Source organism: Diabrotica virgifera, chromosome 6 (assembly GCF_917563875.1).
Source record: "Diabrotica virgifera virgifera chromosome 6, PGI_DIABVI_V3a".
In the NCBI taxonomy this organism is placed as follows: domain Eukaryota; kingdom Metazoa; phylum Arthropoda; class Insecta; order Coleoptera; family Chrysomelidae; genus Diabrotica; species Diabrotica virgifera.
The window spans coordinates 248,333,498-248,347,760 of NC_065448.1; the positions used below are offsets into that span (position 1 = coordinate 248,333,498).

General features: G+C 31.0%; 1 protein-coding gene across 1 annotated transcript in view; it reads right to left on the bottom strand.

Annotated features, from left to right (window-relative positions):
- Positions 1-13,936, bottom strand: part of LOC126887489 (E3 ubiquitin-protein ligase listerin) — a 76,591-nt gene extending 62,655 nt beyond the window's left edge. Inside the window, exons 1-5 of the mRNA XM_050655060.1 lie at positions 13,637-13,936; positions 13,391-13,579; positions 10,440-10,706; positions 9,939-10,197; positions 7,792-8,003 (exon numbers count right to left, since the gene is read on the bottom strand). Of these exons, the coding sequence (XP_050511017.1) occupies positions 7,792-8,003; positions 9,939-10,197; positions 10,440-10,706; positions 13,391-13,579; positions 13,637-13,684 (975 nt within the window). The 5' untranslated portion in view covers positions 13,685-13,936. The remainder of the gene's footprint in view (positions 1-7,791; positions 8,004-9,938; positions 10,198-10,439; positions 10,707-13,390; positions 13,580-13,636) is intronic.
- Positions 13,937-14,263: the final 327 nt, after the last annotated feature.

Here is a 14,263-nt window from a genome sequence, read left to right on the forward strand (position 1 = left end):
TATTCATTGAGATTTCATTGACCAGATGAATTAAGTTTTCAGACACCCCTCTACCTTTACGAAAGCCAGTCTGGAAAGGCGATAGGATCATAAAATGTTCTACATACCAATCTAACCTTATTTTTATCATGTTCTCTAAAAGTTTACTAACACACGATGATAAAACAATTGGTCTCCAGCCCGAAAGACAATTTATATTTTTATTGGGTTTGGGAATTAAACACACTGTTTGTGATTTCCATTGAGTGGGAATATGCATTCCCTCCTTTAAACATAAATTGAAAAATTTTAACAGGAACTTGATTGCTGACTCTGGAAGATGTTGCAACATAGAAAATGTTATACCATCCTGGCCCGGCACAGTATCCTTTCGTTCAACCAAAACCAATGAAAGTTCGTTTAAAGTGAAGAGTTCACACTCGATAGTATTAGATTTCACTGGGTGAGACGCAATGTCCTCAAATACAGGTGGAGTCAATGAACAAAGCATTTCCTCCCCTAACGATGAATTACTAGGAGTTCTAACTGAGGCTTTAGTGAAAGCCTTATGGAAACTTCTCACTTTTCTCCACATTACTGATATTGGAGTATCAGGTGAAATTGTGGAGCAAAACACAACAAATGATTTTTTCTTTTTGGATTTAAGTTCTTTTTTACAATGTGCCCTAATTTTTTTAAAATTAATGAAGTTTTCTAAAGAAGGTACCTGTTTGAACTTCTTGACTGCCTCCCTCTTTGATTTAATTAAAACTGAACACTCTTCATCCCACCAAGGTAATTGTGGTTTATGGAATCTAACACGCTTTTTCTTAGGGATGAACCTGTTTGCTGCGTCTAATATTAGGTTTTGAAAATCTGTGTAAGACTCATTAGGGATGTTGTTAATGTTAGACTCAATATATTGGTTGAATTGTTCCCAATTGGCTTTTTTCACATTAAAGATACTGCGATCTTGAAGAGAGTCATTTCCTTGGGGACTATTTCTATCCTGCCCGTAACACACTACAAAAGGAAAGTGATCACTTGCTCCTATCTCTGGAAAAACTTCCCAGAGGCAGTCCACAGCCAAACCTGGAGATGCTATAGCTACGTCAGGGACACTGTTTGAGTCAGGCGGTGAGATTCTTGTCGCCTCACCTGTATTGAGAAAACACAAGTTATCCTCCTCCAAAAGATCTGCAAGACGATTGCCGTTCGGATTGTTAGATGATGAACCCCATAAAGAATGTTGGCAATTCAAGTCACCTATGAAGAAAAACGGTTTATCACACATTTGAACCAATTCTCTAAAGATCTCCTTACGAAAACGAACATCTGGTGTCTTATACGATCCTATAATAAAAAATGTTTCAAATTTGATAATGATAGCCTGCCATTTTTCAGGCAAGTGAATATGTGAAATGTCTATCCTATCAGCTGCCAGAGACTGATGAATAAGTACAGCTATTCCACCCCATCCATCAATCCTATCATCCCTATAGCAGTAAAAATTGGGAATATGCAAGTGCTGTGAAAATTTCAGATGTGTTTCATTTAGAAGAATGATATTAACATCATATTCGTTAAGAAACACCATTAGATCTTGCTTATTGTTAAAGAAACCATTAATATTCCAATGCAAAATATTAAATATCATAACTATATATATAATTTGTTACTATTATTATTATTTTTTCTTTTTAATATAAAAAATAATATATTATATTATCTGTAAGAAATAAATGAAAATTCAGTCAACACTACTTTTACTAAAATTAGATGTATTATGTGCCTCATCAAAACCTGCAAAATCCATATTATTATCAGAGGTTAAATCAACGTTTTTTGAAAATACACTATCCTGAGAATGTACACGATTGCTTGTTAATGAGAGTGCAAAACTTGGGACTTGTGATCCCGTATACTTTTGTGAATCATTTAATTTGTTTAAAATCGGTAATCTAGGTAAATTTCTGCTTAGATCCTCATTTAATAAAGCTTTATGCGCCTCTTTGTCATAACTAATGTCTTTAAGAATTACTTTATTTTTCCTTTTAACTGGGACCACATGACTTTGACTCTGGAAATGGGGAGTGGAGGATGGGGATTTTTGAAGGGCTTGAGTAAATGCTCTGGGTGAGCTGGATAGTAAAGAAGGAAAATCCCTACTTCTCCTCTGAAACATTCTCGAATTCTCTGGTTTTTCCTTAATTGGGGGAAACAGCTTGGCAGCTTCAAAAAAGGTGAGATCTTGGAAGACCATTACTTCATTTATCTTTTTTTGCCTTTCGAATTCTTTGCAAATTTTATTTGTGGCAAGGTGATCAAGATCGCAGTATAGGCATTTTGGTACAGAAACTGTGCAGCTTTGTACTGTATGTTCATCGGAACATTTCGGGCATCTTGCTTTTCCCCTGCACTGTCTTTGTGAGTGCCCAAATCTTAGGCATTTGAAGCATTGCTGTACAGGAGGGATGTATGGATCTACTGTTACCAAGTTTGAATATATGATTATTTCTTTAGGGGGAGTTCTTACGTCAAAGAGTAGTTGTACAGTTCCTGTTGGAATGTATGTAACGGTCCCATTACTATCTAAAACTCTTCTGTTAAGTCTTCTGGCCGATATAATTTTCACGTTTTTTTGTAATTTACTGTCGTTAACTATGTTTTCCATTGAAATATTTATACTTACATCTCTAATAATACCCCTTGATGTTAGCATTTTTTGAGGTATATAAGCAAGAAATCCTTTCTCAAGGATTTCTGTGCTATTTAGTACCATATTTGCCTGTTTGGAGGTGTTAAAAATTACTCCAATTCTATTCATGCCTTTTCTACTAATTTCTTTAATTCCAGTCGTACCCATTGTATGAAATACTTTCCCAATATCCATAGGATGGATATTTCCTGCTTTTCCCTTGTCACTCCCTATCATAATAAGGAATGGGCCGAAGTCAGTGTCCTTGTATTCAACTTTTCTTCTACTAATATTTTCAATCCTAGATGATAAGTTATTAACTTCTGTTAACATGATCTGATCGTTTTGGAATTTATTTTTTAAAGCACAGAGTTCTTTTTCTATTAAATTAATGTTATTTTTATGTCTCGGGGCTAGCATGTGTATGGAATTTAAAAAATTTTGCGAGTTCAATGAAAGCAAAGCATAGATCCCGCCCCCTTTGTCAGGGGGGCCGGGAGAGTTTGTGTCCATCTCCTAAGCCAGCCTCTACTCTACTATACTACTGCTACTATGATTATATAAAGGCAAAACTTACAGAAAAGTCCTTAGTATTTCTTATTCACTACTAACGTATTAACCCGTTTTAACTTTTAACTTAACTACTAAATTAATGTTCAAACACTAACTAACTATATCTACAGTATAATTACTTAATTTATAACAATTTTAACGCGATGATTTTCAAATCGAAAGTTCAACAACGAAACACTTGTCAACATTTTCGCCTTCCATTTATGATCTTTTCCAAAGTTGTCATATTTCGCCGCTTCGGGCGCTGGCATAGTTTCGTGTATCCCCACCATGGTCACGCACGGAGCCCATAGCCCTTGTTTGTATGAAGACTCTGAGTTATTTAAGGCATTTTGTATTATACTGTTTTTGATATAAAAGTATTGTTGGGTTATTACTGTACTGATTTATTTATTTGTGAACTATTACGCAAATTGACTTTTAATTATTATTAAATAAATAAAAGACTCACTTGAAATTGTTTAATTTATAACACTTACAATTTAACACTTAATTTTACAACAATATATCTAATTTATTTTACACTTACATACTAACTTATTTAATTCATTTGCAAATATTTATTTATCTACTTTAAAAATACATTTCAAAGCCGTTCACAAAAACGTAACAATATAATATCGCGTCGAAATTAGTAACTGACTGGCCTGCGAATGAGTTTCGGTTCTTTATATATACTTCGGCAGCGCTCGCTCCGAACGCCGTGGATAGGAATGGTATTAGAGAGATATCGCAAATGCATTTTTATCGCACGCTAATAGCGGAATACGCTATTTTGACATGTACGCAAGCGCAGAATGAATGTTACGCTAATACCGGATAGCGTGTCCCGCTATTTAGGTTGAAATAAGGGACGGTAATAACGTTAACGCTAATTTGACATTTGGGATGAAACATAAAAATAATGTATAGAATACAAATTTTATAAACTAAATACTGTGAATCATCTTATGTTGAGAAATACGTGCATTTTTATTTTGTCTACAATAGACTACTTTTTGTGGTTAGGATATTATTTATTCAGATATTTTATATTATTTTTATACTAACTATTTATATTTATTGTTGGTTAAATCATTAAAATTAAAATGCATGTCAACCAGCTCAATATCCAAATTCATTTTTCAAAAACAAACAATTACAGTATTCCTCAAAATTAATTTCTAGGTTACATTGTAATACCAAACGTCGGTTGTCATAATAACGTTAAGCCCCGCCCCAGAACATTTGCGATAACTCTCTTGTTGCCTGTGCTGAAATAGAACGTTATACGTTATTTACGTCTTGACACGATATTATCGTTTGCATTTGCGATATCTCTCTATTGTCTCGTAACGCCGAGAAGCTTCGGGAAGAAATACCGTCACAGTATGATGATTTATGTTAAAAACAATTTAAAAAATGTATTTTTTTAAATACATGGTTTTTCGAAAAAAAAAGTGTGATGGTACATATATGTTACAAACAGTTTAACAAAAAATACCAGACTTACCGCCGGTTTCACAAACAATAAATAAATCAGTCAATAGTTATTTGTCGAATAAAATTTATTAGTAGATTATATTTTTATTGCGTTTCAATACAATTTTGATCATTTAAATACGCCAGTCAATGGGAGCAAGAATAGGATATTACCTCCGAATTCTATCCTACTGCATGGATTTTAATGAAATTTTGGGCCTAGCCTCTACTTATCTCCTAATTCAAAATCTAGCCTATTCCAATGTGTGCTTTTATCTTCCACCCTTTCTTAGGGGATGAAATATTTTTTGTTTAAAATTGCAACGGAAATCGCTAGAGAACCTAATTCTAAGCAAAAATTGTTCCATAATTTTTTTTTGAAAACTCAATACTTTTTGAGATAGGTATTCGTGGTTGAAAATAAACCATTTTCATTGAAACATAATACCTTTTCGAACGGTTTTTTGCGAATAACTTAAAAACTATGCATCTACCTAAAAACTATATTAAACCTTTTTGTAGGTTATAAAAAACCAAGAGACACTTGCCCTCATAAATCTTCTAGTTATAATACAAAAAGAGATATGGTAGGTGAAAATAGTTTGTTTTTTGGTACATTCTCAAATTGGTGTATTCACCTTGAAATAACAGAGAAACGGTCGATTTTAGCTGTATAATGCTACTAATACTTTTTGTAGTGCTTGAAAAGACCTTTAAAATGAGCTGTATTAAAGGTACATTACATTAAAACTAAGCTATGCTGCAAACAAAATTGATAACTAATGTATTTTAAGAAAAAATGAGAAGTAATTTTAACCCCCATCCACCAAAATGTAAATGCATCGTTTTCCTTTTACAATCCCTTTTATTATAGTGTTATTTGTATGTCCAAAAAGTTGAACGGGTTTAAAATGAATGGTTTTTGAAAAAAAAAAGATCAAATTATGGAGCGCATTTTTAAAATTTCTTAAAAATCTTCTTTTTGAAGTTATACTTCTTTAGGCGCGATTGAGATTGAGGGTGAATTTATATTGATCTGCGCGCATGCGCACACCGACAGTATGGTATTAGTCGTTATACGGGCTCTGATTGGGTGTTGAAATGATCTGTCAATAATAAATAATTGTTCAATATGAAGATAAACAAATGTATAATATATTAGTTTTATTGTTGTGAGGACAGAAACAAAAAAGTTTATAATTGTAGTGACATTTAAATAGTTTTTAAAAGCAACAGGTACGTAATAATTGTAAATGTATCATAGGTACCTACCTATTTGAACCTACCAAAATACATAGTATGTAATTCTTTTATTTACATAATTTGATTACCATCAAAATTTCTATCAATGTTCATCTAATATATTGTTTTCTTACTCTATGTTTTGTTGTATTTTTTCAATTCTAAATCATTTCAATTCAAAATCAAAATAATTTAATTTAATTCAAAAATGTCAAAAGCTTAATCCGTTTAGTTAGTCGATCTTCGCACATAATGACACATTGCCTCCGTGGCGAAGCGTTTAAGGCGAATGAACCCCAATATACCAACCGCGCTGATAGCTGGTTCGAATCCCAATAAAAACTTTTATTTTTTTTTATACATTTTATGATTGTAAGTATATTTATTATATAATTTTATTTTTAGAAAATACGTATTTAGTTAAAAAATTTTCCGACAATTAATGTTCAGAAATCATTTGTGGCATTTTTAATGTGTTTGTGTGTGTTTTATTCTTTTATTATTTTAATTTTTGGCACTGTTTTAATAAAAATGTTTTAAATAATGTAGTAAGTATAAATTAGTTTAATATTTAAATAAAATATAAATAAAAAGTATATTAATTTCGTTTAAATCATATAATAGAAATATAACTTCTTACGTGCGTACAAAGTACACACACATTCTTTTTCTCCATGTAACTTGAAAAGGATAAGAGATACAGTAATGAAAAATAAAAAGGAAATTTTTATCTGAAAAAGCCCTACATTTTTGTGTGGTATCTTTTTTTCGTATCTCTTATCTTTTTCGATTTACATGGAGGAAAAGGAAGATTTTTAAGAAAATTTAAAAATGCGCTTTATAATTTGATCTTATTTTTTTCAAAAACCATTTTTAATCCAGTCCAACTTTTTGAACATAGAAATAAAACTATAATAAAAAGTATTGTACAAGGAAAATTATGTATTTAAATTCTGATTTAAATTCTCATTTCTTCTTAAAATACATTAGTCATCAACTTTTTTGCAGAATATCTCGATTAGTCTGCGAATTAGTTTTAATGTAATCGACATTTAGTATTGCTCATTTTAAAGGTCTTTTCAAGCACTACAAAAGTTATAAGTGTTTATACACCTAAAATCGACAGTTTCTCTGTAATTTCAACTTGAATACATCGATTTGAGCATGCAGCACAAAAATAAACTCTTCTTACCTTCCATATCCCTCTTTGTATTTCAACTAGAAAATTTATGAAGGAACGAATCTCTTTGTTTTTTTATAACCTACATAAATATTTTATATAGTTTTTTGTTAAATGCACAGTGTTTAAGTTAAGGTATTTGCAAAAATTCGTCCGAAAAGGTGTCATTTTTCAATGAAAATGGCCAATTTTCAACCACGAATAACTCAAAAAGTATCGAGTTTTCGAAAAATAATTATGGAACAGTTTTTGCTTAAAATTAGGTTCTCTAGCCTCTTCCGTGGCTATTTTAACCAAAACATTTTTCACCCCCAAGAAGGGGTGGGAACCACCCCCAAGATAAAAGCGCACATCGACATAGGGTAGACTTTGTTTCTTAAGAGTAAATATTTGGTAAATAAACAAAATAAGTCTTTAACATTGGTGAAATGTAGATATGTCAGTTTTATTGGTTGAATAACTTTATTCATCGAATAAACCACTATTCATCTTTGGTGAAACCGTCCATAATAGTCCAAGGAAAAAATAATAAAAACTAGATTGATTAAAAATGTGGTCAAATATATACAAGGGACGTTATGCCAGGAGATACTCAAAATCCAAAAATCGTTTAATTGCAGGTGATTACGAAATGTTTAACATAAGTATAACTACTTACCTTTATGTTGGACATTGTCAAAAGTGTGGCTTCCCAAATTTTAGGTAAAACTGTTGGATCATATTCATCAAGACCAACAAAGACACTGTTGACAACTTGAGATCCTTTATCATCAAAGAGAAAAGTAGCCTTTTGACAGATTACTGATATAATATTAAAAAAGGAAGCCCTTACATGAGCCACTTTGCTTTTAGAGAATTTCCAAAATTTTGCTAAAAATAAAAAATAACAGTGAATACAGAACATTCTTACTGTAGCTTCGAAGCCTTAGATAGGACTGCTTTGGATTTGGAGACCAAATGCTTTGGTGATCTTTGAATTCAGAGCTTGTCCTATGGGTAGCCTAATGTAATTTTGTGACTCAATTAGAAGTAATCAGTAGAAAAACTCAAAACTGGACCAGCATAGTATGTGTTCCCACGCATTGCTACTGTGATCTAGTGGTTTACAATGACATTACTTACAGTTGGCTACATGGTTTTTTACCTTTGCATCATTAATACTTGGTGAGATAAAACACATCCTTTTTATCTAGCATCATTGTCTTCTATGCATGAAACTAAAAACGAACTAGCTACCAGCTGATATTAAGTAAAGACACATGTTATTTTTATGAAAGACTCTAGACTCAGTATGTTGAAAAGAAATAGGTACAAAAAGACACTTGAAGATGTGTTCAGATTTTAAGTACAATTTGTGACATTTCAGATTGGTTTACTTGTGGCTGTCAGTTTGTTGAATTTTTTGCTGTTTTTGCATTTAGAAGTGCAAACAGTTGTTTTCACATCTAATTTATTATTGGAGTTTGAAATTTTATAGTAAGTGTATTTTATTTTGCCAATAATTTACATACAAAATTAACCTTATTCACACAGTTAAGGAATGATTTTGTTTAAGTTTCCGCCAAAGTGAAAGAAATGACAAAAAGAAAATGTTTGATAGAATTTTTTCTGGAAAAACTCTTAGCTCACAAACACAAGAACCCATTTTAAATTTAATATAAAAAATTAAATTTAATCTGAGGAAATTAAACATTTTACATTTTATTGAAGTTATACTTCTTTAGGCGCGATTGAGATTGAGGGTGAATTTATATTGATCTGCGCGCATGCTCACACCGACAGTATGGTATTAGTCATTATACGGGCTCTGATTGCGTGTTGAAATGATCTGTGAATAATAAATAATTGTTCAATATGAAGGTAAACAAATGTATAATATATTAGTTTTATTGTTGTGAGGACAGAAACAAAAAAGTTTATAATTGTAGTGACATTTAAATAGTTTTTAAAAGCAACAGGTACGTAATAATTGTAAATGTATCATATCTACCTATTTGAACCTACCAAAATACATAGTATGTAATACTTTTATTTACATAATTTTATTACCATCAAAATTTCTATCAATGTTCACCTAATATATTGTTTTCTTACTCTATGTTTTGTTGTATTTTTTCAATTCTAAATCATTTCAATTCAAAATTAAAATAATTTAATTTTATTCAAAAATGTCAAAAGCTTAATCCGTTTAGTTAGTCGATCTTCGCACATAATGACACATTGCCTCCGTGGCGAAGCGTTTAAGGCGAATGAACCCCAATATACCAACCGCGCTGCTAGCTGGTTCGAATCCCAATAAAAACTTTTATTTTATTTTTTTTTATACATTTTATGATTGTAAATATATTTATTATATAATTTTATTTTCAGAAAATACGTATTTAGTTAAAAAATTTTCTGACAATCAATATTCGGAAATCATTTGTGGTATTTTTAATTTGTTTGTGTGTGTTTTATTCTTTTATTATTTTAATTTTTGGCACTGTTTTAATAAAAATGTTTGAGAAGTAGTAAGTATAAATTAGTTTAATATTTAAATAAAATATAAATAAAAAGTATAGTAATTTCGTTTAAATCAAATAATAGAAGTATAACTTCTTACGTGCGTACAAAGTACACACACATTCTTTTTTTGTTTGATAACGTCAAATTGTATAATAAAATTTGTCACTTACTGTTGAAAATTTCTGACTTATTTTGTATGTTTTAAATGATGACGCACGGGTAAACAACCACGGACTTAACTGTACTTTGAGTCATACATGAGCTGTGAACAAACATTTAAAAATTAAAATTTCTGCTCACCGTTAGAAATAATGATGTTATTCAACTCGGATGTATTTCTTATTTGTTCAGTAGATACTTTCTCCAGGTATAAGCAATAACCCTGTAGACAAGATATCAATACTCGTTCGTATTTTGCTTCCGCTTCTTCTACTGATACATGTTTAAGATTGCTTAATGTCTGGGCAGTTTGAACTAGTAAATTATCACTTAGATAATTGAGAATCTCTTCTTGGCAAAAAACAATTGCCTCTTGAATTTTATTTGGAGGAAAAGCATCCTAAAATATAGAAGGAATCTTTTAAAGAAAAGTGATGAAATATGCATACCATATTAACTCATACCGTATTAACTTCATACTGGGCGAATCATATATGAGTCACATGGATTTTTCTCATAGACCAGTGTCTCACCCTTGAGCCGGGGATCGCATTGCACATAATCGTAATTTAAAAAGCTATGGTCTGTGAGAACAAAACTTAAATACCCCCCTTTAGTGAACAAGTTAAAAACTAAACATACCGTAAAAGATTGTGAAGCAGCACTGGCAGCAGGTGCGTAAGTATCATATTGCGAAGTAAACCAAGGAGCCATTAATTGCTTTAAGTAAGGAGCAATATTCCTTTTCACTTTAAGTATTATTTGGTGATGCACATTATGTGTTGCTTCTCTGACTCTATTGTCAGTATCTGTGACAAGAACACTATAAAATCTTGGCCACATTGGCAATAATGTCTTCACAGTATCATGATCTGACTCTTTAATCAGAGCTGCTAATTCTTGTAGTCCCTACAATAATAGAATAAAAAATATAATAATAATTAAGATCTGTTGTACACACACAGTTGTTTCAATGGATCTTTGCACAAACGTAATTATTAAATTCCAAACAAGTAAATCCAAACGATAAGTGAAACGTATGGCGCATCTACTGTCAATGTAATTATGTATTAGGAAATGGCTATTATCCCAGTGGTTATATTTAGTTATTTTATTGAAGTGTTTGATCTTTTTTTACTATTGAGGAGATTGATGGACTCAACTTTAAACAGCTTGAACATCATACTGACAATTACTATGGTCTGTTTTTAAACCAAGAGGAGTAATTGAAATTTACCGTAAAGTAATGCTTTGCAATTTGATTTGAATGTTATTTACAAGAAGTAAATATAGTAAATGGTCACAATTGCCCCCTTAAATATTGAGCATGGGGTAAATGAAAACACCTGTTAGGGGTAAATGGAAACAATGTGACTTAAATGGAAATCAAATTTTTATGTTAAGGGAATTATTTTATTATAAGTCTTGCCATTTTCAAAATGATGAGCAAGTACATACGGAAGAGAGAACCAACGAAATACTCGAAAAATTTAAAGAATTATGTTGTAAATCATACTACTGTAATATTTTGAGTAATATAGTATTTTTAATGCTTGTATTGTAATGGAATATTTTAAGTGTTTTTTTGTTTTTGTTTTTATTTTTATTATTATGAATTGGATATTGTATCTTCATAACACTTTTCTATTGTCAAATAATTTAAATTGTATATACTTACATATTATAAAATATCTCAATTGTAACTGTATATTAGGGTTACCTAATTTTGAATAAATTCTTCTTCTTCTCTTTGAATGATTTAGAAAATGTGGTGGCAGACATTAAAACAACAAAAATAACATATAGGGAAGATGCTGCTTACTAAAGTATTCCACATTGCATTATTTACAACCGCATAAAGGGTAGAAACATACGAACTGATAAGATGGAACTAGTGTGTCTACTGCATGGTCAGCCAAAATTAAAAACAATATTGTTACTTAAATGTTTAACAGCCTGAGATTGTTGTTTACTTATACCCCGTTTTTTAGTTTTTTCTTAAAATTTCTGGGGTAAATGGAAACTTTGAATATCTTATTTTTTTTGTGACTTTTGCTTACTAGTTTTTAAGACATTCTATTAATTAATATTAATACATTCTTAAGACATTTCCCATAGAAAATACTTAATTAAGACATTCTACTGTAGACTTATTGTATAAGAGCTACGAGCTTTTATTTTATTATAATATGAAACAGTATATTTTTAAATAAATTTGGAATTTAAAGAAAATATATAACTTTTTTTTATTTGTATTAAAATTTTATCTAAAATGATCCAAATTGGATAAAAGTGGGTACATCTATAGTACAAAAATCACACAAACGTTTTTGGACCAATCAGTCCATCATCAGGTGGTAGAAACTTTAGATCCAAAGTAGTTGGAACTAGCTACATAGATAGGTCAAAAGACCTTAATTTTACAATAATTATGCCATTTCAATAATTTACCTACAAGTGAAGTTTTACTTCCTTAGTAAGTTTTTTATTATGGTATACAGCCAATGAGAGGAATCTTTTCCTTTTTAAATTATATAAATTCCATAAAATGGAAACTTTGAATATCTTATTTTTTTTTAGTGACTTTTGCTTACTAATTTTTAAGACATTCTACTGTAGACTTATTGTATAAGAGCCACGAGCTTTTATTTTATTATAATATGAAACAGTATATTTTTAAATACATTTCAAATGGTTAGATGTCATGAAATTTCAAATAGTGTTTCCAATTACCCACATTAACCCTAACGCTCAAAAAATTACGGGATCTGGATTGGAATGCATATCTTTTTTTATAATTCCCGTATCAAAGTTATGCATGAAGTTAGTTGTATTGATGACAGTTGAGAAAACATGGGCGACCCATTTAAAAATGGGGTATTCGTGATGAAAAACAAAGTAGCTGACCTCTGGTGGAATAAATTTAAACTACTATAAGTGGTATAAACAAACCAGAAAATTGTTGATTTGAATGGAATATGGTCATTATTAAGAAATTTTTAGTAAATTTCAGCATTATGAGTACATTAAAATATTTTAAATCAAATCGGTATTGTTCTATTCCTCAATTGAATGTTTGTCTATACCATTTATATCGGCCATTTTCTTGCATTCGACCTGCCCTCTATATTCTGTTTCAATCGCGAATAGTTTCTGTAAATAAAAAAGGGACCTAGAATTAAAAGTAATTCGTGAATAATTGCATGCATGTCCAAAGATCAGCTGGAACAACTATACAGTAATAACCAGCAAAATAATGCAAAAGATAGAAAACATAATACATTGTGAAGTAAAATGAGATGAAACTAGTAGAGGTGGAAACTATTGATATAAACGTATAAATTAACATTACATTACATAGTTTCCCAGCATTAGACGTATTGGAGGAGTATGACAACTGTCGCTGTGACAGGAGAATTTTATAAAACACTCCTGCCACAGACATCTAAAGGTGGGAAACTATGTAATGTAATGTTAATTTATACGTTTATATCAACACTTTCCACCTCTACTAGTTTCATCTCTTTTTATTTCACAATGTTTTATGTTCTCCATCTTTTGCCAGCACGCTCATCACTGTATAACATATTAACCTTAATCTTTGTAGTAGAATCTTTTTTTGAAATTTTCTTGAATATCACTTGAGTATTTGGGTCCAGGGATGTGTCTATCTCATCAGTACTGCAGGAAAAGCCAAAAGGAGTATCTTTTATTCCTGAGAATCCCGCAAACTGTGGTATAGATGTACCCAGAAGTTCTGCACTTCTTCCACTATTAGATGGCTGGAATTAAAAGAAATATAAATATATTTAAGAAAATATGGAATTTAAATTTGTTACCCTTGCATTGTTTTTTGTTCTATTTGCCACTTTATGCTTGCCACCCATGGTGTTACTTATCACATATGATTGTTCAAATTATTCGCAAGTTTGATTTCAAAAAATTCTAATAAAACTAAAGCAACATTTATATTCTGGTTAATTGCATCCACAAAACTATATAACTTCGCAAAATCAAAATAACCATACTTTGACAAGTCTACACTTTACTTCTTCTTCTTCCTAAAACCTCGAGAGTCGAGAGTATGATCGAGATCACTAGACTCAAGAGTCAAGAGTTGCTGCTTGTCAAATGGGTTTGTCAGTAGTCGCAGTCGCTATACAACCAAGCACACCAAAGCATTGTTGCCAATCCTCAAGCAAGCCTTTTCCCTCAACTTATAAAAATTTCCACTTTTATGAATTCAACACAAAACAATCCTAATCCTCTCCAACATAGATAAGGTAGTAAGGTCTCCAAAACCAAACCCAACAACACACAGAAGAGGTAAAAGAACTGCATCTACAAAATACCCTGCGAATGCAACAACTTCTATGGGAGAAACTGTTTAGATCACTAAATAATGTTAGTGGAGCTCAAGCTGGGATTTTTGGCCCCAAGTTACTCGAGCACGTCAGATTATCACA